Source organism: Limulus polyphemus, unplaced genomic scaffold (assembly GCF_000517525.1).
Source record: "Limulus polyphemus unplaced genomic scaffold, Limulus_polyphemus-2.1.2 Scaffold3419, whole genome shotgun sequence".
In the NCBI taxonomy this organism is placed as follows: domain Eukaryota; kingdom Metazoa; phylum Arthropoda; class Merostomata; order Xiphosura; family Limulidae; genus Limulus; species Limulus polyphemus.
The window spans coordinates 41,671-66,035 of NW_013669029.1; the positions used below are offsets into that span (position 1 = coordinate 41,671).

General features: G+C 33.3%; 1 protein-coding gene across 2 annotated transcripts; it reads right to left on the minus strand.

The window, feature by feature from the left end:
* Positions 1 to 920: 920 nt before the first annotated feature.
* Positions 921 to 24,033, minus strand: LOC106469312 (zinc finger protein 420-like). Of its 2 annotated transcripts, none has more exons than XM_022397794.1 (4): positions 23,863 to 24,033; positions 20,555 to 20,655; positions 12,021 to 12,201; positions 921 to 4,410 (listed from the first exon to the last, which is right to left on the minus strand). In XM_022397794.1, the coding sequence occupies exons 1-4, from the start codon at positions 23,975 to 23,977 to the stop codon at positions 2,885 to 2,887; spliced, it is 1,923 nt and encodes a 640-aa protein (XP_022253502.1). In that variant the 5' UTR covers positions 23,978 to 24,033; the 3' UTR covers positions 921 to 2,884. The 2 variants fall into 2 exon arrangements, with proteins under 2 accessions (XP_022253502.1, XP_022253503.1); XM_022397795.1 differs by lacking the exon at positions 23,863 to 24,033 and adding an exon at positions 20,935 to 20,983.
* Between the last annotated feature and the right edge of the window lie 332 nt (positions 24,034 to 24,365).

Below are 24,365 nucleotides of genomic sequence, written 5' to 3' on the forward strand. Positions count from 1 at the left end.
TTTGTGGACAGGCATCACCTTTGTCTCTGTGAAAAAAAGGTGTAACTGTTTTTTGTTTCAAACAACTGTCCCAAAGGTAATTTTGGGATGTGCCTTATATGTAGCTTGTTACTATTTGCCAGAACAAAGTTTGTGCTACCTAGTTAAGTGCTGACTTTCCACAATACACTTGAACAACGAGTAAGGTCCTACTAGCTTCAGCACTAGTAACTCAAACTTAACTTTGTTTAATAGGACACACTATAAAAACAAGAAACATAATTCTTCAGGGTTATTCATATGAAGCACAGTTATTTGGATAATTTTTCAAAAAATTGTGCAGGTGAACTGCATGCAGTTGTGACGTTATTGTAAACCGGACATCAAGATACCATAAACTTATAAATCTTTCTACATTACTTCTCATGGTGGTGACACCAATACTGTGCTTAAATCTTTTATATGATTTGGAGGTGTGGTAAAATTATTTCTTCCCTTCTCTTCTTTACTGAAGCAGCCACTTAAAGTCAACAGAATGCTGCAATTTGGCCAATCTGGTAAATACACCATCCTGTAACTGCGAATAAAGACTCAGTTACTTGTTCTGTTGCATTTCCTTTGCTATCCTGTTTCACTGAATCTTCACTTAAGAGTCAAATATCTGTATTCTTGTGAATACTTGTAACTACCAGGCAGATACCAGTGTCCCTGAATATCACATTAATAAACAGACAACATCCATTATTATTATTATTATTATTGATTACTTGTTGAGACTAGTTGGTGTAATGAGTTAAATGAAATATACAAATCATTATTTATTACCTGTAGCTAAACAATTTAATTTAACATTAGGCAAGAAGAAGTGATTTTGGTCCACTTATTTCAATACAAGTTTCAATCTAAAATATTTGAACACTAAAACTAGAAAAATTAACAAGAACACAGAATTAACTTTGGAAATCAAATTTTATAATGTCTTTGAATATAATTGAAGTTAATTTCGTCTGTTTGAAAACTGTTCAGTTTTTATCTAAAATTAAAAAAGTGGTTTCAAAATTCCAGAAAGTTTTATGACTGAATTTATCACATGATATCGACTAGATTTAGAATGTTAGGCTTGCCCTTGAGCTGACTAAGTTTATCACCAAGTTACAACACAGTTCAGATACCAGCACAGGTTAAGTAACATTGTAAATCACTAAACAAACCATATGTGTAAAGAATTACAGATACAACAAACACTTTCAATCACATATAAGATACAATTCAAATAAATCCTACAAAAGTATAATATATGCAATGAACACCCTCAACTCTCACACAGGATATAACAATTAAACTAAACCAAATAAACCCATTAAATAAACAATACAGACAACAAACACCTTCATACAAATAAGATATGTCAAGACACTTAAACATCAAATATACAATACAAAAGAACAGAATGTATACTTGATAACAATATACATACATACAAGCCCTTTAAAACATAATATACAAAAACATTTTAATTACAATATAAAACTGTGAAACACACATGTTCAATCTTTTGATTAACTATGAATACATAGTACATATACAAGAACTTATCATTATTAAAAAACTAAGACATAATAATAATAATACATATAAATATAGAAGAAACCCTCACCAATGAAAAAGAAACCCTCGCCCACTGAATTATTGGTGTTCACTAAACAAACACTATATCAAAATTCAAAACAAAATATGTAATAATAACAAAAACCAATAAAATGCAAAATGAAATTCAAGCTAAACACAGAAACCAAAGTTCCAAATCACCAAAATCTCTCTAGAGAAAATGAAATAATTTACAAAATAAAATCATACCCAAGTATAAAATAAAACTTTCAACAACAATTACACTTCTTGATTAATCAATAGAAATGTGTGTACAGAAGCTGAGTTTATCTGAGAGTTTACTTACAAAATAAACAATATTACTAAAGCAAAGAACTTCTATTAATGCCAAAACAGTTCACCACTTCTTGACTTAATGCTAGAGCTGGTTGATAAGTGGTAGTTGCTAACTGATGGCCACATTAATGAGTTACATTTGATTAATCAATCAGTAAAGTGTTTATCAATCCATGGTACGTACAAGCACAACAACAAACAAAAACAAATGAAAAAGGTTGACAGTGGGTGTTGCCAATTGCTTGTCTTTCCTGTAGTCATCAGGTAAACAACAACAAATTCTGTGGTTTGTGCTGCCACCAAGTTGCTTTCATTCTAGTCAGTAGTTCAACATCAATTACACTTTTGATTAATCATTATAAATGTATGCACAAAATTCTAGTTGAGATGAAGCAGCTTATTAACAAATTAAATGACACGTTACAAACAGCAAACAAATTGAGAAATGCTTTTGATGACATGCCACAACACTTAACACCTCCCTGAGTTTAGAAATTTGCAGTTCTCTTCCAATTCTGTACATTTTTAGACATAATAAGGTGTTAACTCTCTACAAACTTCTTAGAACATACCAAACAACTCCCAAGTATATGTTCTTGCATGCTCTTCTATATTACTATTTCTTACAAATGTATCCCATGCACTAAACACCTCAGCGATTATTCCCCAGTGTGTGTTCTAATCTTTTCTGGTCATTATTTACTTCAAGTACTTTACTACAACCTAAATGGCAGTATAATTTTTTCCACGCTCTGAACCCTCCAATGTGTTATCATTACTTACAAACTTTCTTCCTTGCAGTTGTACAATTTTTCCCTGGTGTACATCTTTAGACAAATTTTAATGTCACTATTTGTTCTGAATTCATCAACTTACACTACATAACTATATGGCTTCTCCCCAGTATGTGTTCTCTGATGAGTTTTAAGTTAACTACTACTTCCAAATATTTTATCATACACTATACATCTGTACGGTTTTTCCCAGTGTGTATCCTCTCATGTCTTTTAAGTTTATTATTACTCTCAAATTCTTTACCACACACTAAACAATTGTATGGTTTTTCTCCAGTGTGCACCTTTTCATGCCTATTAAGATTACTTTTACTCCTAAATTTTCTATCACAAACTACACAACTATACGGTTTTTCCCCTGTATGTACTTTCTCGTGTTCTTTCAACTGACTATTGCTTCGAAATCCTTTACCACACGCTACACAACTGTATGGTTTCTCTCCCGTGTGTATTCTTCCGTGGCTATTAAGATGACTTTTACACCCAAATTTTTTATCACAAACTACACAAGTGTATGGTTTCTCCCCAGTATGCACTCTCTCATGTTTTTTTAACTGACTGTTGCTTCGATATCCTTTATTACAAACTACACAATTGTATGGTTTCTCTCCAGTGTGTATCCTCACATGTGCTTGCAAGCAGCTATTAGTTACAAATTTTTTTCCACACACTACACAGCAGTATGGTTTCTCACCAGTGTGTATCTTTTCATGGCCATTAAGATGACTCTTATTTCCAAATTTCCTATCACAAACTACACAACTGTACGGTTTCTCCCCAGTATGTGCTCTTTCATGTTTTTTTAACTGACTATTGCTCCGATATCCTTTATTACATATCGCACAACTATATGGTTTCTCTCCAGTGTGCATTCTCACATGTTCTTGTAAACAGGTATTTCTTACAAATTTTTTTCCACACACTAAACAGCTGTATGGTTTCTCTCCAGTGTGCACCCTCTCGTGTCTTTTAAGTTCACCTTTACTCCCAAATTTCTTTCCACACACTAAACAACTGTAAGGTTTCTCTCCAGTGTGCACCTTCTCGTGTCTTTTAAGTTGACTTTTACTTCCAAATTTTTTATCACAAACCACACAACAGTATGGTTTCTCCCCAGTGTGTATTCTCTCATGTATCTTTAACTGACTATTGCTTCGATATTGTTTATTACATACTACACAACTGTATGGTTTGTCTCCAGTGTGTATCCTCATATGCTCCTGCAAATAGGAATTTGTTACAAATGATTTACCACATTCTAAACAACTGTATGGTTTCTCCCCAGTGTGCACCTTCCCATGTCCATTAAGCTGACTTTTACTCCTAAATTTTTTATTACATAATACACAAGTGTATGGTTTCTCCCCAGTGTGTATCCTCAGATGTATCTTTAGATTACTATTTGTTACAAATTGTTTGCCACACACTCCACAATTGTATTGTTTCTTACAAGCATTTGTTCTCATGTGGTGATTTTTTTCCAATTCTCTGTCGCACACAATTTCGGCTTCACTATGGGAAATTTTATGTATATTTTGGTTATTTAACCTGGAAAATGTTTTATCATACACATTAATGCCACTGGAATTCTGGGATTTGAAATTTTTTGACTTTGAAAATAGAGGTTTTTGTGTTACAATATGATTTCCATCAAACTGCTTTCCACAACAGTTGTTCAAGTACGTCTTTGGATCTACAATCAAAAGATGCATTTAAAGAAATAAAGTAATTAATAACAATAGATAATATATATTGATTTAGTTACATAATAAATGCTTTTAAGTAAGGTTTAATTCCAAAAAACATTAAAACCAACCATAAAAAGGTACCCATACACCTGAAACCATCAAATTTGGATTAAACAGTCCAGTACTCATATCATTAGAGATGGACAATTAGCTCTATTAATCAATATCATCAATTAACTATGGGCATCATTTAATACCAATTAGTGTCAGGTAAAATAATCAATCAAACAAACTTACAATCAGATCAAGTAATTTCACAAACATAATCAGTGTTTTTGATAATTCCAACAATTAATTAATCAAAATATTTTTATGATTTTTTTTTATTAATTCAAACTGTTTAGCTTAACTAATTTGTTTCACAACTTACAAAAATAGTCAAATAATCTAAATTTGAATTTCAGATTATTACTATTTCAAATAATTCCAATTATCCAAGTAATTGAAATATTATCATTATGTTTGTTTGTTTGCTAAGCACAAAGCTACACAATGGGGTACCTGTTCTTTTTTATTTCATGTTGTTTCAGCTTTAGACCAGCATGGCCTGGTGATTATGGGGGTTGCCTATTAATGTGAGGCTCTCACTTAAGTTTGATTCCTATTATCAGCAAACTTTCAGCCACAGAAGCATTATATCTGTTTCTTTGTTTTTTTTTAGTTATGGGAAAGTTACAAATGCTATCTGCCACCATCCCTAATTTTGAACCGCCAACTAGAATGAAGGTAGTAATTGGCTACTTTAGTGTTAAATAAAGCATAAATTTACTAACTTCTAATTGTGTAAGTGTATTCTTTAACTACTGAATAAAGTGTTATAACCATGTTATAAATAACAAATTAAATGTAATAATAAATTTTCAAAAAACAAAAGACCAATAAAATAATACCTGTAAATGTTTAACCTATATTAATCACTTTATTAAGGTAACAAAAAAATGACAAATTTTCTTTTACATTGTACTTTATATTACATATATTAATATCATAACAAGATACTCCATACAATATAGCCTTCATGTGGCCTACATAAAAAAACTCCTTTTGCATTAAATCTAACCATCTTGAAAAAAAGTCTTGAACCTAAAATTTTGTATGGCATTTATTTTAAAAATGATCAGAGAATGTAACTTGATGTTTATATGTTATCGATCAGTATCATTTTCTTTTTACCTGTTATCACCATGAGCAGGTTTCATAATGATCCTGTCTACATAACATAATTTTGATGGTAACCAGCTTGGAATTATATCAGATAAAAAGTCCACACCATATAGTTATGTAACAAATGCATTAAGAAAGAGGCAATTGAAATGCAATAATCAATTTCCAATAAAAAACAAACAAACAAACAAGATCAATAAATTGATACTTGCAAATTCTTAAGCAACATTAATCAAAATTAAACAAAAATATGACAAATTTTCTTCTACATTGTACTTTACATTGTACAAATTCAGATGCTAAAAACATACCCCATGCAATATAGCCTTTATGTTGCCTTGTAAAGAAATTTAAAGCAGTTCCACTAACCCCGGAAAAAAGTCTCAAACCTAAAATTTTTATGAATTTTATTTAAAAGAAATGTCCAAAGAACAGAACTTGTTGTTTATATGTTTAGTGATCAGGGTCATTATATGGTAAATGAATTGAACACATCTTACAGTGAACAATCACTGAAAATCTAAAGGGTGAAGGGTCCTACCCTATGGAAAGGTGTGGACATATAGAAAGTGAGTCAGCCAAAGACTGTATCACAAAGAGAAACTTATGGTACTGAACGTGGATGTGATGAGAATCAAGCCAAAGAATTAGAGAAACTGCTGCAAAAACGAATATCACCTTAATCATTTGGGCAAGCTACTGCATCAAAGTTGTCTCTATGAATTAAAATTAGAATGGCGATGAAAAAAAAGTTAACACACTGATGTAAACCATTGCTTCTTAAGAAGTCCACAAACCAGAACAACACTGCTTCCCCCACACAACACCCTATCCCTTGAAAGAAGCATCTGTTAAATGATGACAGTCTAAAGAAAAAAGAAGGAAAGGAGATCATGTTGTTGTGATAAAGAGTCCGAAGTCAAACACCACTGAGAAGCAAGGTACCACTGGAGGTGATAAAAGTGAACATGCTTCAAGGGAATGAATTCATGAAGCGAAACCATAATTATTAAAGCAGAAATAATGTCTATGATTCTTTGGTAATAGGTATAGAACATAAATTAGTATCAACAAGACTCCTGAGCTTGCAACAGTGGAGGAGATGGCTGAAGTGCTCTTTTAACAGTTTTTGATTTAAAATACTAAAGTACCAAATATTATGTTTGTACTAAATGAGATTTGAAGTTGTGGATTTTTCACCCAAGATGTAGCTAATTATTTGGTTAAATAAATCTGTGTAAGAAATACAGTGGTTAAGACAATCATCTATGTAGAAGTGATAGTCGGTGTCAAGGTAATGGAGAAAACCAGGAAACTCTTTCGAAACAAGGCCAAACTGAAGAGAAGGGCAGTGAACTGATAAACTACTCCCTAGTAGTAAACAATGATGTTATGATGCATGAATTGGGATAAAAAAATAAACATTCTGTATATCCACTTTTGTCATCCACTCTCCTCAAAGAAATACCCATAACATCCTTAAGTTCTCCATTTTGAAATGAGATTTATACAGGTAAAACTTGAATTGTAAGAAGTCTTTGACAAGTTTTCAATCTCCAATTTTCTTTAAAACTACAAAGAGATTAAAGCAAACACTGAAGAAGGGTGATAAACTATTTATATTGCTCCTTTCAGAATGAGATCTGAGACATCTTGATACAGAAATTATAAACAAACAGGATTGGAAAGAAGGGCATAAAAACACGAGAGGATGAAAAATGAGAAGGTAAAGATTGAACCAAAAGATCTGTCAAACCCATGGATCTCAAAGCCAAAGCTTTCACAAATGAATGAATGATTCAAGATGACTACCCAAATTTCTAGACAGAGGAGTACTCTGGAACAGAAGAGATTCGGTAAGCAGCTTAAAAAAAAAACCACCATGTTCACTGTAATGTCAGACCATTCAAAATGGAAGAAAACTAGAAGTAGATGAAGAAGATAAGACAGTAGGCCGAACATTACTTGCTGATGTTGAAGACAGATGACAACCAGAAGCAAAACAAGATGCTAAACATTTAATCAACACCTGCTGGCATGCTTTTCCTGAATAGGAAAATATTTTTCCTGTAAAAATAAAATGATGGAAGAAAGAAGTATTTTTATGTATGTGTGGGGTTAAATAGTACAAAAATATTTGTATAGAACTTATGTTTATATAGCATGCACTGCTTCTAATCTAGATCCCATAGTAACTCCATCTATCTGCTCATATAACTCTTCATTAAACACAAAATGTGATTATTTCATAGCTAAGTCCAATAATTTTCCAAGTACTTCTTCACTGAATTTATGTTGGTTTTCCTGATTAACTCTTTCAACATGGGCTTGGTCAATTTGACCAACCATGTGACCTCTTTGTACTTGTTTATAAGTCTTTACAGATTTAATACGTCTATCTTTCAATATAGCGTGTATATCTTCACAAAATTTGGCAGTCTTTCAGTTCATATTACAAGTCTTTCACATACAAAAAAATCATACTTTTTAGTGAAGTATTTTTAATAAAATAAAGATTTGTCCATGAATATATTGAGTATTTGTTTTGAATAGTTTGTGTGAAAAGTAATTTTCATGTTAAAATTAAAAATACTTTTCCTCATTTCAAAAATCTCAAATTTCCTTCGTGTAATCCCTAAAACCTCCTAAATGCATTTTATACGTTTTTTCAGTAAAACTTTATAGTTTATCTGTTATTTTCTTCACCCTATCTCAACACAGAATTGGTCAATTCCACCGACCTTTTAACCACAAAAAAAAAATCTAAATAAATCTAAATTACCCTTTTTTAATTTCTAGTATGACTTCATATTGTAACATGAAACTACATTTGTTTATCCTAAATAGCTCTAAGTTCATAACAATATACATCTATTTATAATTAAATTTTATTATTTAATTGCCATTTAAACCATGTTTAACTACTATCCACACCATTACAAGTTGTCAATAACTCGGGGAACTTGCAGCTCACGCTATGCTAACAAATTACACTACCCACGAGCTACTACGAGCTGCTCGTGCACATGTGCCTCGTGAAACATTTTTATTATGATATTATTATTTATTCTACCTAATCTAATCTTAACTAATCTAAAAGGATCCCTATTTTTACATTTTAGTTACTTTTATAATTATACATAAAGAATAAACATAAAAAACAAGAAATAAAATACTTAACCAATCTTCATTTTTCTTGCTGTCAATTCTCAAGAAGAGTTAACCCTAATGTTTTTTATACTAATGATAATAATGCACTTGATAATTTTTATTTAATCAAATAATGCACCAAAGAATATAGACTAATAACGTGCATAAAGTAGACAAATTCCTTTACCTCTCAAAAATTTTCTGGCTTTCTAACTATGCGACAAGGGTCATTATAAATTCATTCAAGCTAGTCATTAACTTTCTCACAGGAACGATGTTGGTGCTCTCAGTGAAACTGACATTTAACCATTCCAAACATAATGTTATACAATACGTCATTTGATAGATGAAACCTTGACTTTCTATTGGTTATAGGTAATATATAATTAAAACTATTAACAAATTCTGAAAGAGAGGATGTAATAAATAGGTGTAGCAGGAGGTGTCTGATTTTATAATCAATAGCTCTGTAACCAAACAAAATTGAAAACTATAAAAATTATGGTTTATCTGAGCAATGATGATTTTATAGAGTAATTTATGTATAATTTCATATTTTTTTTATGTGTGGTGGATAAAATAGAAAAGATGACATGCTAAAAGAAAATGTGTCACGTGGGTAACACTAGGAAAAATTCTATATATTTTTTTATACTGCCTTGTAGAATTAAGAACCTAAAACCTATATATTATTAAAAAAAATATGGATTATTAGCTAAGATTTTATGCTATTCTAATTAGAATAACATAAACAAAAAGTGGTTAAATAAAATTTTGAGTGTAAGACACTAAAACCTTGTGTCATGCACAGTAAAGGATACCCCTGGCGATGAGGTTAACAACAAAATCAAATATTTCATCCCAAGTTATATTTGTGAATAATGATTCAATATTGGAGGTACTATAATAAACACTGTTTCCAAAATTTAAGTTCCGTATTCGTTTGAAAAACTGTCTGAAATAGTAAATGCTTTAACCCTACACACTCAGAATCAGTTCAGTCTGTGAATCTGTACTTAGTGGTGTTTACTTATGAAGGCATTTAGTAAATATTACAAGTGTTTTGTACAAAAAAAAAACTGATTTTGTAATGATGTATTTTTACCAAAGACATGTTTGAGAATTTATGAAGCCTTTACTGAGTCAGTCTGAGTGAAAAGTGATTTTCATGTTATGCATAAAAATACTTATTTTCATCTTACAGTTTTCAGAATACAAGTTTTGGTAGAATGTTAAGTTTTATCTGTCATTTTCTCTACCTAACACTAACTGCTGCAAAATTATCAACCTACAGTGAAATGAAGTGTTAGAAAAATATGAAATACAATTAACAATACCTTTTTCTTCTTTTTAATGCATCATTTGTTGCCAGAATTTCAATATAATTATTGTCAGAATTTCAGCTGTTAACCTTTACACATCTGTTTTATTTTAATTTTATTGTTTCATCGCTGACATTGTTCAGGGAAAGCTGTTTATTACTCCTTGTAAAGCTATAAACCACAGCAAAAGGACATATGTATGACCTACCCCACCCCAATATTTAAACAAACCAATCAAACTTCAGTTTTTATATGCAGTTTAATTCTGTGGTGAGCTCTAGGGATGTTAATTTCCTAAGCCCATAAAATTTCACATCATTTTATTTTTGTTACCTAGCCTTGGAGATAACTAATTTTTACATTTTAATTACTTTTTTAAAATATAGAACAATAAAAAAATATACATATAAAATAAGAAATTCAGCACTCACATCTGATTTGAGGCTTTTTTTAAAACACACATTTTGCAACACAAAAAATATATATCAAGTACTAGAATGAAATGTCCCCAAACTACTATAATTGAAATGGCTTTCTACTTAAATGGGTTAAAAACTCTTTTAGCTGTTTAGAGTTGAACGATGACTACAGGCAAAAAATCTAAAACAAATTGTCTATGTATGCTTGCCCAAAATAAAACTTTTAACAAGTTCTTATACAGGATGATATGCTCTTTATATTGGGTATAAACATGTCCACCAAATAAGAACATGCGTTTAGATAACTGCCTTGAGAACTACAAGAGGATGATATGGGCTTCTCCGGTGAGTGTTCAACATCTTATTGATATCTCATCAAATCAAGAAGGTATGAAATTTAAATTTTATATTCTCACATATCATTATGTATTGCTTGTGTTTCTAATTGTTTGGACTCTGAAAGTTATGTGTGGGAAGATATAAAAACTATAAAGAAGAATTTGGAGCTCAGATGTGTCACATGACACGGAGAAGTGAAAAGTGATAATTTTCTGTATTTTATTTTCAAATAAAGTAACCAAAGCCTTGGATAACTAAAAATTTGAATTATAAACTACTTTTTGATGACAATTTCGTTGATATACATTGATGATACAGTTATGTACTTAAATTATAAATGTAATTTGTGAAATATTGTGATGTACACTTTGATTCAGCTGTATGCATATAGTCAATAGTTAATGGCAGTATATTTTACAAGAAAATCTGTCAATTTACAATAATATGTACCAATATTAGATACAATTGGTTATATCAGACATCCTTTTATAGGACTTTATGTTACCTATGAAAAATGTGTGTGTGTGTGTGTGATCCTCCCAGTCTTAATATACTCATTGTCATTTATTAACTATTTTATTTCTTTATATTTAGTAAATAATTTTAAAATTATTTACTTTTGTTTCCATAGGATCTTTCACAAATTTTTTAAATTCAGTTTCATCTTTAAAGTATCTTGAACTTTATTCATAAAATCTCCTTTGTTCAATAGTACAATTCTTTGTTATACCTACAACCCTTTTTAACTGATTAAGTGCTTTATTTCTTCTTAACTTACGTTAATTGTTGGTTTTTTTTTTCGTTTTTTAATACTACACTTATGGAACAATATCAAAACTGTTTCTGTAAATTGTTTTCTGATATGCTTAAATGATTCATTACTACTTGACCAAATGCAATCTGTTTTTTGATGACCTAAGAATCCAGAATTAGAGAACAAACTGATTTCAAATAAAGCTGTCAAGTATAAAACAAGTTATATTAGATGACTGGTGAACCACCAAATGCTAAATATTTAAGCCAATTTTGCATTATAAATCTTATTACATATAAACCGTACATTATCATCATTATTAAATGCAATGCAGTAACACAAGTTTTCTACTATCACATCTACTATCCATATGGTCAATTGATATAGTTCTGGAAATTTACACTCACCTAATAAACCTTCTAACTCAGAGTTAACTTGTTGAAACTCCTCTTTTGATTCACTTTTCAAACTTATAACATCAAATTCTGAACAATCAACAGTTTCACCATCACTCTCACTGAACTTGGAAATAATGCCATCCTTTGTTGAACCACCATTTTGCTCAGTTTTTACTTTGACAAATGTGTTCTAAAACACAAAAAAAGATGAATAATAATTAATTCTGTCAATATAGAACACAAACACTACTTGTAAAACTCAAATTATAACAGGTATTTTTATTTTGGAATCATATCTGGTAAGCTTCCTTAGTAAACTAAACAATATCTTTACTAGAAAACTAATTTACATAAATGCAAAAGTTATGTCAGTAGCTGGTGTGTATATCCCCCACACCTACAGACATCTATCTTTTGAACAAGTCTCATAATTTGACTAAAACCTCATAATATGATCCTGAGATCTTTTACAAGATCCCATCTTTAGTGATCATGTTAACATTATCTAAAAATTATCATACAAATAATGCTTTCAACTGTCAAAATCTCTAGGCCAATTATCAAAATTCATGAAGACTTACAAGTACCCAACATACACATATCCCTACTAGTTCGATATATGGCCATATTTCTTATACAATCCAATAAAGAAAGTTAATATCAATTTGAACTAAATAATGAATCAAGAGTATGATTTGTAATGTGCAATAAACAAAGGATCATACTAGGTTCTATACTAAACTAGTTCATGGGTCCAGCAAGAAGTGTGAATAATGTATCAAGAGGATGATTTGTAATGTGCTATAAACAAAGGAACAGTTAGGTTCGGTAAGATAATAATAATAATAAAAAATTGTTCATGAGATATGCTTGCAAGCAGCTCGTGTGTTACATCATTCATTACAGTAATGTGAGATATGCATTTGGAAAGTGATTTACAAATTGCATGGTGGGATTATTAGTTAGACATCTTTAAAGGCAATAAAACAAGAAAATTAAGTATAAATAGATGTAGACTGTTAGGAGCTTTAAGCTATTTAGGATAAACTATTGTAGTTTTCTGTTACAATTTGCAATCATTTTAGAAAGTAAAAAAGAGGTAACTTAGATTATTTTATTTTCTTTATGGTTATTAAAAGGTTGGTCAAATTAACTGAGTCCATATAGAGTTAGGATAGGGAAAATAACAAATAAAACAAAGTTTTATTGAGAAAAACGTTTAACACTTATTTAGAAGGTTTTTGAGGTTATGCAAATGAAATTTGAAAATTTTCAGAAGAAGGAAAGTATTTTTAATCTTAACATGAAAATCACTTTGCACTCAGAATATTCAACACTCTGACTCCACATATTCATAGACAAATTTTTAGTCAAAATATGGAATTAAAAAATTTGATTTTTTGTGTTTAAAAGACTTCTAATATCTGCTGAAAATTTGCTAAATTTCATGAAGACACACAAAGATATTAAAAGTTATAGTATGAAAACTTTCATGATTACTTTGTGATTACAAGGTCAGTCACAAAGACATACCTTGTATGAAAAGAAAAAATCTTTCGATCCATATAAGTTCCACACAATATTGATAATTATTGAACTATTTAGACTCTCTAAGTCAAACCAGCTAACCCTACTGAGATGGGTCTGACGGGTCTTCCTATGGTCACAGATCAAAGGCTATGTCATCATGTTTGTAGACTTGCATTGTAGACTTTATTGAACTACTATTTCATGAATGTATCTCACTGAGTTTGGTATCAAATTGTAAATTATAATTCAAATTTTAGTATTATACATCAGTTAGTTTCTTAATTTAAAAGTAATTATTAAAAAAATCCTAAATATTGATGTTTGTGTGCCACATTGGTTCAGATTAGATGTTTAGGATATCCAAATACAAAATCTATAGTTTCTTATGAATTCAAATTATTGATACTTACAAGCTATAATATATATAATAAGAACCTCCTATGTTTTCTATTTGCTGAGATATCAGTACATTTAGTGAATCAAACACAGTGGCTCCACCCATCTCTTTCCATTTTTGAAAATACTTGCTAACATACACCTACTTCTGTCTATGGCATATGTATAATCAATCGAAAGCTCAGATGTCTCCCACGATGGTTCTATGAGGCTTTGCGAAGTATTTACATAGGAAACCCTTTTTTTAATGGTAGATTCCAAGAGGTAAGATAAGACATTATTGAGCTAAAAAAATTTTAATTTTTTACACCCAGATACAGCTTAGTTACTAAGCCTGATAACTTATAGTGGAATTCTGTGGTATTTATATTGTAATTTATGATTTGTTATTTCAGAAAACATACATAATACCTAGAAAAATTATTTCATTTTACATTCTCCAAATGCAAAATTTGATAAGGCTTAGCAAATTACAGCAAGCAGTAAATGAGTACAAAGTTTGTAACTAGAAAAGATAACTGTTTTCTATACTTCTTTATTTACTGTTCTATGTTTTAATAAAATTTAAGAACTTATTTGTAAAAAGTAATAATGATAAACATATATAACGTATTATGATCAAAATGTGACTGTATTTTACAAAATACTGGAACACAGCCAAGACAGGTCACTTTTTAAAGGCCAGTTTTATATTATTGTATACGGTAACATGAGTGCACATGCACTGCATCATTCAACCTCTGTAATGTTAATCAGACATTGCTGAAAGGTCAATAAAATGGAAAATAATAAATTTTTTTTATTTGTATAATGTTATGAGATTTAAGCTATTTAGACTAAACATTTGTGATTTTGTGTTATAATTTGTAGTAATTCTAGAATGAAAAAAACATAACTTATATCTATTTCCTATTTCTTTTTATGGCAGTTACGAGGTCACTTGATTTGACCAAACCCATATAGAGATACAACAGTGAAAGTAACAGATAAAATATAAAGTTTTTTTCTAAAAAAATGTTTGATAATTATCTGGAGGATATTAGGAGGTTATAGAAATTTCTCATGTGAAATTTGACAATTTTCTGATGCATAAAAGTATTTTTAATCTTAAAATCAAAATTACTTCACATGTTGGACAGTCAATATTCAAAAATAAAAAATGCATGAGCAAATAATTAATTAAAAAATGTTAAAACTTAATTTAAAAATCTGATACTTTTGTTTATGATAATGTATACTTGTATACTGATAATATGTGAAGATACATGCACATTTTAAAAAGTTACAGTATAACTGCTTTATGGTTACTTTCAGAAATATGGTTAGGGATCCAGAAAAACTGGATGGAAATAGAAGATAGAGAAAAGTAAGCCAATCGGTATTGAATATCGATGAGAACAGGGTGAGTACCAGTGTTAAACAATTCCAGGGCCAGTAGAGAGCTAACAGAATCAGTGTAAATAGTACAATTACTGTACTGCATACCTTCTACATGATCCAGGGCAAGAGAAATAGCATACAACTCGGCAGTGAACAGAAACTGTAGAGGGGATCCTGCGAGCAACTACCGAGCCACAGCACACCATGGCAGAACCTACAGAGTCACCCGATTTCAAACCATCCGTGTAAATAGGAAGAGAAGAATGGCTTGAAAGATGTTCAGCAAAAAGAAGACGGTACTTCCAATTGGGAGTATCCACCTTCCTCAGATGACTCAGAGAAAGGTCACAGGAAGGGATGGTAATAAGCCATGGTGGAATGAGCTGATCATTGGGGACAGCAATGTCATCCAATGCCAGACCCAGTTCAACAAGTTGTGCCTGGATACGAAGGCCAAAGGAAGGAATAGCAGACCGTCTGTTCCAAAAGAGCATGGCACATCGAGGAAGATAGAAACAATCCCAGGTGGGATGCTGTGGTAAGGATCGAGGCTTGGTTGCATATTGTAAAGAAAGTTGCAAATGACGGAGGTGAAGAGGAGGTTCGTGGGACTCAGCGTACAAACTCTGGACTGGAGAAGTGCGAAAAGCCCTGGTGCAGAGCCGAAGACCCAGATGGTGAATGGGGTCCAGCATCTTCAAGGCCGAGGTCCTGGCAGAACCATAGACCAAAGACCCATAGTCCAGTTTGGATCGAATCAGGGCATGATAGATCCTGAGCATAGAACATCGATCCGCTACCCAAGAGCTGGAAGAGAGGACACGGAGGATGTTCAGAGCCCTTGCACACTTGACACGTAGCTGCTTGATGTGCGGAATGAAGCTAAGCTTACGGTCAAAGATAAGCCCCAAGAACTTTGCCTCAGGGACCACACGAATAACTATATCGCCAATACGGAGCTCAGGATCGGGGTGGAGACCCCGTTGGCGGCAAAAATGCATGCAAACGGTTTTGGAAAAAGAAAATTTAAAACCGTTTGCAGTGGTCCATGTCAACAACCGATTGAGGGCAATCTGAAGCTGCCGCTCAATAAACCTCATGTTCAACGACTGACACGAGATGTGGAAGTCGTCGACATAGAGCCCATTTGCAACAGTCAGAGGAAGGTTAGTGATGGCATTAATTTTAACACTAAAAACTGTGACACTCAACACACAGCCCTGAGGGAGTCCAAGTTCCTGTGGAAAGAAACGGGAAAGAGTTGAACTCACACGAACTTGGAAATGCCTGTTCAGTAAAAAGTTTTGAATAAAAATGGGTAGATGGCCACACAATCCATAGGAATGGAGGTCCTGCAAAATTCCATACCTCCACGTGGTGTCACAAGCCTTCTCGAGATAAAAAAACACAGAAACAAGGTGTTCTCTCTTGAGAAAGGCTTCCCTGATCGATGTTTCAAGTCAAATCAGATGGTCCATGGTGGAGTGCTATCGACTGAACCCACACTGGGTGGGTGAGAGGAGTGTGTTTGATTCGAGGAACCAAACAAGCTGAGCATTAACCATCCTCTCTAGGACCTTACAAAGACAACTAGTCAAAGCGATGGGATGATAATTAGAAGAAGTCTTGGAGAAGGGGAGGACAATAGCCTGGCACCAAGCATCAGGAAAAACATGTTCCTGCCAGATCCGGTTAAAAATAACCAGAAGAATAGCAAGAGAGGCAGAAGAGAGATGGTGCAACATCTCATAATGAACATCATCAAGTCCAACCGATGTACTACCAGACCAATGAAGAGCAAGTTTGAGTTCCACCAGTGTAAAGGGGCAATTACAATCATAGAGATGATCGGCCCGATAAGAAAGAGGCGATCGCTCTGCCCGAGACTTGATGGCCAAGAAGGCAGAGGAAGAAACAGAAGTGCTAGAAGCACGAGAAAAGCTGTGGCCAAGAACATCAGTAATGCTCTGGACATCAGCAGCTTCCTGGCCATTGGAGAGCAAGATGAAAAGGGGGATGGAAAGCATACCTCCCAGTGACTTTTTGAATCTTGTCCCACATAGTTTTGGAACTGGTGGTAGAAGAGATGCTAGTAGTGAACGTAATCCAAGACTCCTTTTGCCTTTGACGTTGAACCTGCCGAGCATGGGCATGGGCCCACTGATAAACAATGCGGTTAGAAAGAGAGGGGTACCATCGGATGGTATCCCAGGCCCGTTTTTGAGCCTTTCGTGCCTCCTGGCAGGCAGGACTCCACCGTGGAAAACCTGTCGAGGTCTTAGGGATAAAATGAGCAGATGCCTGGACGATACAGTCAGTCACTGCAACCACACAATCGTCTATTGATGGCAGACAGACAAAGGCAGGATCAAGTTCAGAGAGAGAGGTGAAAGATGGCCAGTCAGTCTGATCCAACTTCCACCGTGGCACATGGGTCGGGTGGCATCGACCATGACCAACATCCCTCATAATGATAGGAAAATTATCACTGACCCGTGGGTCACTGTCGACCATCCAAGAAAAGTGAGTAAAAAGTGAAGGGGAGCAAATCGAGAGATCAATGGCAGTGAAAGACTGACTAGGTGCATGAAAATAAGTATATGTTCCAGTATTGAAGAGAGAAAGGTCATGATCCAAGAGCCCATGCTCTATGGAACGACCCCCTCCCATCAATATCAGCACCACACCAGAGGGGGTTGTGTCCATTAAAGTCTCACAGAAGTAAAAAGGGAGATGGCTACTGGTCAACGAAAGCACCAAGGTCCAATTGAACATAAGTCTCCCCAGGAGACAGGTAGAGAGAACAAACAATGATGGTACGACCCAAGGAAACACGGATGGCTACGGCCTCCAAGGGTGTATTGAGGGACATAGATAAGGAGGGCACATGCTGATTGACCAGCAGTGCCACCCCTCCATGTACTCACCCATCACACAACCTGTCATTCCGATACAAAGAAAACTGCCAAAAGGTGACTGTATCGACAGGTTTCAGAAATGTTTCCTGTAAAGAAAGACACACGGGATGATAGGAGTCTATCATCAGAGTGAGAATCCAATGATTGAGGATGTGATCGAATGATCGTCCTGCATTCAGGGGTCAAAGAAGGACCCAAGCAGACACGAGGGTGGTGCCCATGGAGGTTGACCCAGACAGTCACTGGAAGGAATAGTGGGGACAGAGATTGGAGTAGACATAGACCTATCAACTCTAGTATCCATGGAGGGCAGAAGACCTCTCACATGGCATGAAAAAGACTCAGATGGAGGCACGGAAAGATCCGTCTGCACTCCCACTGTATCAGTGGAGCGTAGTGCAGTGGCATATATTCGAGATGGAGTAGGGAACAATATCTTCTGAGCCTCAGGATAAGAGGTGTTATTAATAGTCTTCAAACGCTGTACCTCTTTTTCTTCCACCCACTTAGGGCAAGACCTAAAGTAAGAGGGGTGGGAACCACTACAATTAACACAGTGAGGATCCAGTTTGCACTCGTAGGCATCATGGTCCTTGCCACCACAACGAGCACACCTCACAGAACCACGACAACATTTCTTTGAGTGACCGAACCACTGGCACTGAAAACATCGGAGAGGGTTGGGAATATAGGGGCATACCTTACAATTCAAATAACCCACCTTAACAGTGGCAGGTGGACGTGGAGATGAAAACGTCAAAATCAGAACTGGGGTTGGCACCATAATACCATCTTGATGAGTGAAGATCCTTCAAACTGCTGAAACTCCTTGGCTGGAGAAATCAGCAAGAATCTCTGACTCGGGGATAGACTTCAAGTCCCTCTCAATAATAACTCCTCGTGAGGAATTCAAGGAAGCGTGGGGAGTAACCTCAATGGGTATATCCCTGATGGTCTTTGAATTCAAAAGGAATTCACTGTGCTTAGCTGTGGATGTTTCAACCAAGATGTCTCCAGAACGGAGCTTCTTAACTGCCTTTGGAGAGCCAGCAAGCCCCTCTAAGCCCTTCTGAATAAAAAAGGGAGACATTTGCCCTAAAGATTTATCGGATAGTGCATGCAAGATCAGAAAGCGAGGTACAGGTCCACCTTGTGGTGGAGACTGCTGTTCAGAGTCTTCTAAGCGTGGTTGTTTACCAATAAGCTGAGTTTTTACTATTTTTTTATTTGGATTGTGGGGATCCATAATTAAGAAGAAAGATTCAGTGCCCACTGACCCCACCCACCATGGAGTCCTACGAGGGGACGCACTACAACGTCAAACAAGGACACTGCAGCAATGCCAGGGTTTCGTGAGCACTATACCCAAACATCAGCATCAGACACGATGTCCACAACACTGGTACTCAGTTGACCCTAGCCCGAGTGGACCAGCCGACTGACCCTGGGGGAGGCCACCCCAAGGCTACCCATCTACATGAATTGAAAGCCAGAGTGGTGTGTTGCAGTCACCCGGACACCACTCAACCACCAGGATCCCCTCCTCCCCTTCACCGGTTGCCAAACACGGCAAACACGTGGGTGGATGTTTAGATCCCAGAGGAAGTAACTGAAAATACAGAACCTTCCCTGGGAGGGCCCCTCACTATGTACAGGAATCCACGTCAAGGGGTTAAAAATATATAATAAAAACAATTTACTAAAGAAAAATAAGAATGAAGTAGTAATTAAGAAACAATGTTACATCACAAAAGTGAGATGACATACAAAGCAAATAAAGTTCAAAAAAAAGATGTTAAAACAAATGTGATAATGTGAGGTCAAAGAAGCGAAAAGTGTATGTTAAGTTGACACAATGTTGTGTTTATGATCAAGGTTAGAAATTCTCTAAACAATGAATATAATACCAGTTAACCTGTAATAAAATTTATATACATGAGGTGTTACAAGCAGTGGAAACTAGAACAGAAAGAACTATTTTTTACAGTGTATTTACAAAATCAATAAAATGTATTATATAAAAAGTAAGAGAGTGATTCATATAAAATGCAGATATTAAAATGCTGGAAATTAACACAGATACATGAAATTCACAGTTTTTGAAACATCATTCACCTATGTCAAACATTTCATGATGATGAATATTAAGGTACATTGTGTTTACAGATAAAAATTTTCTATTTACTGTAACATATTCCAAAACCCAAATGTCTTGCGAGATATTAAATAACATCAATACTACATAAATGTTTTCAGAAAAAATATCTTGCTATTTTGCCCAATCAAGAGAATTATAAATATTTTTAATCTACAAATTACCTCAGACTCCTTAGGTACTTCATCATACTTTTCTTTCTTTATTTTAAAATCAAAGACTGTAAATAAAGATTCTTCTTCTGGGGAAACAGCTTCTCTTGTCACTAGAGGAGTGAAATAAAAGCTTTGTTAGAACACATTTGAACATGACTTCTGTGTATCACAACATTGTAACACATTCTCATTGTTAAATGACACATTTTCTTTAGACTAGTCCATTCCCACCTGTCTGTCCTTAACTATCCTACTGATATAACAGCATATAATTGTAATAAAACACACTAAGAAATCATTTAGAATAATTTTCATATATTATTCCTCTGAATATCAGTTTTTGACATACAAATTATTCATAAATTAATTACTCTTACAATATTACTTACATGTATGATATTCATAACATGGTACAGGGTTTCCATAAATTATTGAACCTCTTTCATAAATGAACTGAATAGAAACTACTGCAGAGAAAGTTACATTTTGCAGCATGTGAAGGACTGATGTCTGAAGGTTTTATTTTTCTCCACTGGTCTAGATGGGGTATTTGAATGACACTATCTATAAGATGAAGGTACCAGATGTGGCTTCTTTGCATGCAACTGTGATGCTTATCACTTTAACATCATCCAAGCCACTAACAGTGGCTATGTCAAGGTATACACTGTCTATGAGCAAACCCAAGTGTTAGCTTACACTATACCACAAACTACAACTGACTATTTTATATAGTTGTCACTCAAGTGAATTTTTTCTTTTATTCTTAGGAAGCCAATTACATTTATCTTCTTTTATCCTTTTCAAGAATGTTTTTCTTTAATTAAAAGTAAGCCATTTTAAAAAATTTCCCAGAGCTGACTAGTATCACCCTTCAACTCATCATCCCAATTCATTAACTATAAACGTTGTTATCTAAAGATTAGATATTAAGATTTCATTTTACTTGATCTCAACATGTAACAAAACATTAAACTTACTTGAGCAATGTTAATCTTAATTAGCAGTTAACAATCAATTTTAAATTGCATTTTCTCTAACTGCTTCCCTCATTATTTATTGTGAACCAACCACAGCTATGCAATGACATTTCTCTCCTTCACTAATTGATTCTATATAATCCAAATCTATATGTTTAAATTTACGGTCTCTCATAATTGTAGCATCAGAATCACTATTAATAATAGCACTGGCTGTATTATATAACTTCTCACTGACATTCTTCTCAGGTGGTTAGTAATTAAGAATAAAAACTTCTGATTGAAAATAAAAATAATGTAAAATAGTGTTAACTATACAAAACGTATATCTGCTATATCCTGTGCCAACTATGCCTTTCACTCAATACCAGGGTTTTTACACAATTACTGGCATATGATACACATAGCACTGAGACACAACTTGGGTTATTAAATTGCTCATCAATAAACTATTTAAAAATAAAAAATACTCTATCCTCTGACTTATTTCTTATTCAAAAACACAGCAGACACAATAAAGGGTGGGGGTTCTCTCAAGCACAAGTCAAGAGAGCAGCATGCCTTCCCAAGAATTGAACAAGATATTTTAAACAAGAGCAAGCTGGCCCAATTTCATTTATTGTAATAGAATCTTACTTGTTCTTCTTCACAAGGTAGAATCTAACAAATGTATACAATATTTTATTTAAAACAAAACAATCGAGGTCTATAAACACACACACTTCATTCTGCTGGTGTAGAATTCAATTCATTATACAATGCAAGTGGTTGATCATGGAAAAACCTACTTTTTTTTTCAATTCAGAGGGGATCCAGATATATAATTTTTGTGGGAGTAATTTTTTTTTTCTCTTTTACAAGGACTTATCACATTTTATCTTTGTATTAAAACATTCAGGTAAGAAAATAAAATAAATTAGGAATTCTAATAAATTATACTTGCCTACTTGTCATAAGGTATTAGAATTAGGACTACTATACTTTTTAACATTGCATTCTTTAACTAGTTCCTAGGAATGTTCAAGAATTAGAAGTGTGTAAAATAATAATAATAATAGTATTCCAACCACACTATGTTCGCCATATCCTTTGTCAAAGCATTTCATTAAATCCAAAGCTCATTAAGTCAGCAGGGACACAATCAACACAGTAGTTGTCAGAACACAATTTATGTAGGCTACAACCTACAACAACTGTTATGAGGTGAACACTTTTTCCAATCTTAAGACATTAGAACTAGGCCTATTATATATTTTTTTAACACTGTATTCTTATAATCATGCTTTGCTAGCTTGGAAAATCATTCACACCATAAAAGTCTGAAGTTCTCTTCATAATTTCACACTCGTTCAAATACAGATGTATTGCTAAAGAAATTTTCAAAGCTGGTTTCCAAACCAAAAATATAATGAAATATTTTCTCTTTCTTTTCAAGTAGCAATTGGTATTTTGATAATTTATATCAAATACTTCAGAAATCTATGAAAACTTTGGCACATCCTGCACAAAAAAACATTTAGAATCCGATCCACAATGAAGAATAACTAACACCTGAGGAGAGGGGGGAGGCTAAACAAGTTGATCAATATCCTGACCACTAACCAGATGAGTGTGTGGTAAAAACATCACTCAGAAAAACCTGATACTAATAATAGATTAATGCCACAAACAAATTGGTAGGATTGTATTTTAGTGCAAATTAGTAATGAAGGTATTAATTATACAAGTTTAGCAGTTGCCTTGGTCAAAATAGCTAGGTCCAGATGTATATTTCAGCCCTAATATAGTATACTTTTTGCCAAGATACTGAATAGTTTAGCTAATTCAAAGGATCCTCAGAATTTAAAGATCAAACAAAAGCAAAACCTATCCCAACTACAAAGTAATTTTTAAAAAACAATGATTCATTTCATATTTCATTATTCTAGTTAAATTGACATATTCTACCACTAACAGTTGTTTTATAGTGTATCTTGCATTTACTTTTCACTTCATGAAATAAATTATGGCTGTTCACCAGAAACTATTATTCTCATATTCATAATGAAAAATTACAGATCTTACAAAATGCCCAAGCCAAAAATTACACATGAATTTTTAAAAATAAATTAATTAATTAAACAACAAACAAAAATTTTGACAGTTTTTATGTGTTATTATTAATCATTTGTTCTGTAACATTGGTGAATAATAGTTACTACAATTTATTTTACAAATTACAGCTGATTTCATATTTCAATAAACACAACTAGAGGTTCTTGCACATATTTGTTCCATGTTAGTTCAGTAATTTTTACAAAGTTCACAGACGACTGAAATTCTAAATATTGAACTCACTAGAACTAGAAGGTTCTTTTTCGTTTTTCAGAAACTTCATATCCAACAAAGCATTCTCCTCCTCAGGATCAGAAAAAGGTTCGATTTTTACATTCAAGTTTTTCAACATTTCCATGTTTTCATCAAGGTGTCACCCTTACCTTATCTGAAGCGTGCATATACTCCTACCATCTTGAAACAAATGAATTAGAACTTGTAACATGAAAAAATAATTTATACTAAGTTTTTCAAACAACTTCCAATTTCAAGTTCCATTACGGGCATTAGGTACCGTGTAACATGGTTGAAAATTTAGTTTATAAAAAATACAAAGTTTCGATGTTCATTACAAAATGAAAGTTTCTAATTTTATACTTCTTTATATTTTTCAAAACTTTTAAAAGAAACTCAATAAAATTTCTCGCTCTGACGTTTTAATGCACTTACATAAATTTGATAATATTGTTACGTCTCCGTTCGTTAGTTAATTTTCCGTAAATTCGTTCCGACGAAACTTTAACGAC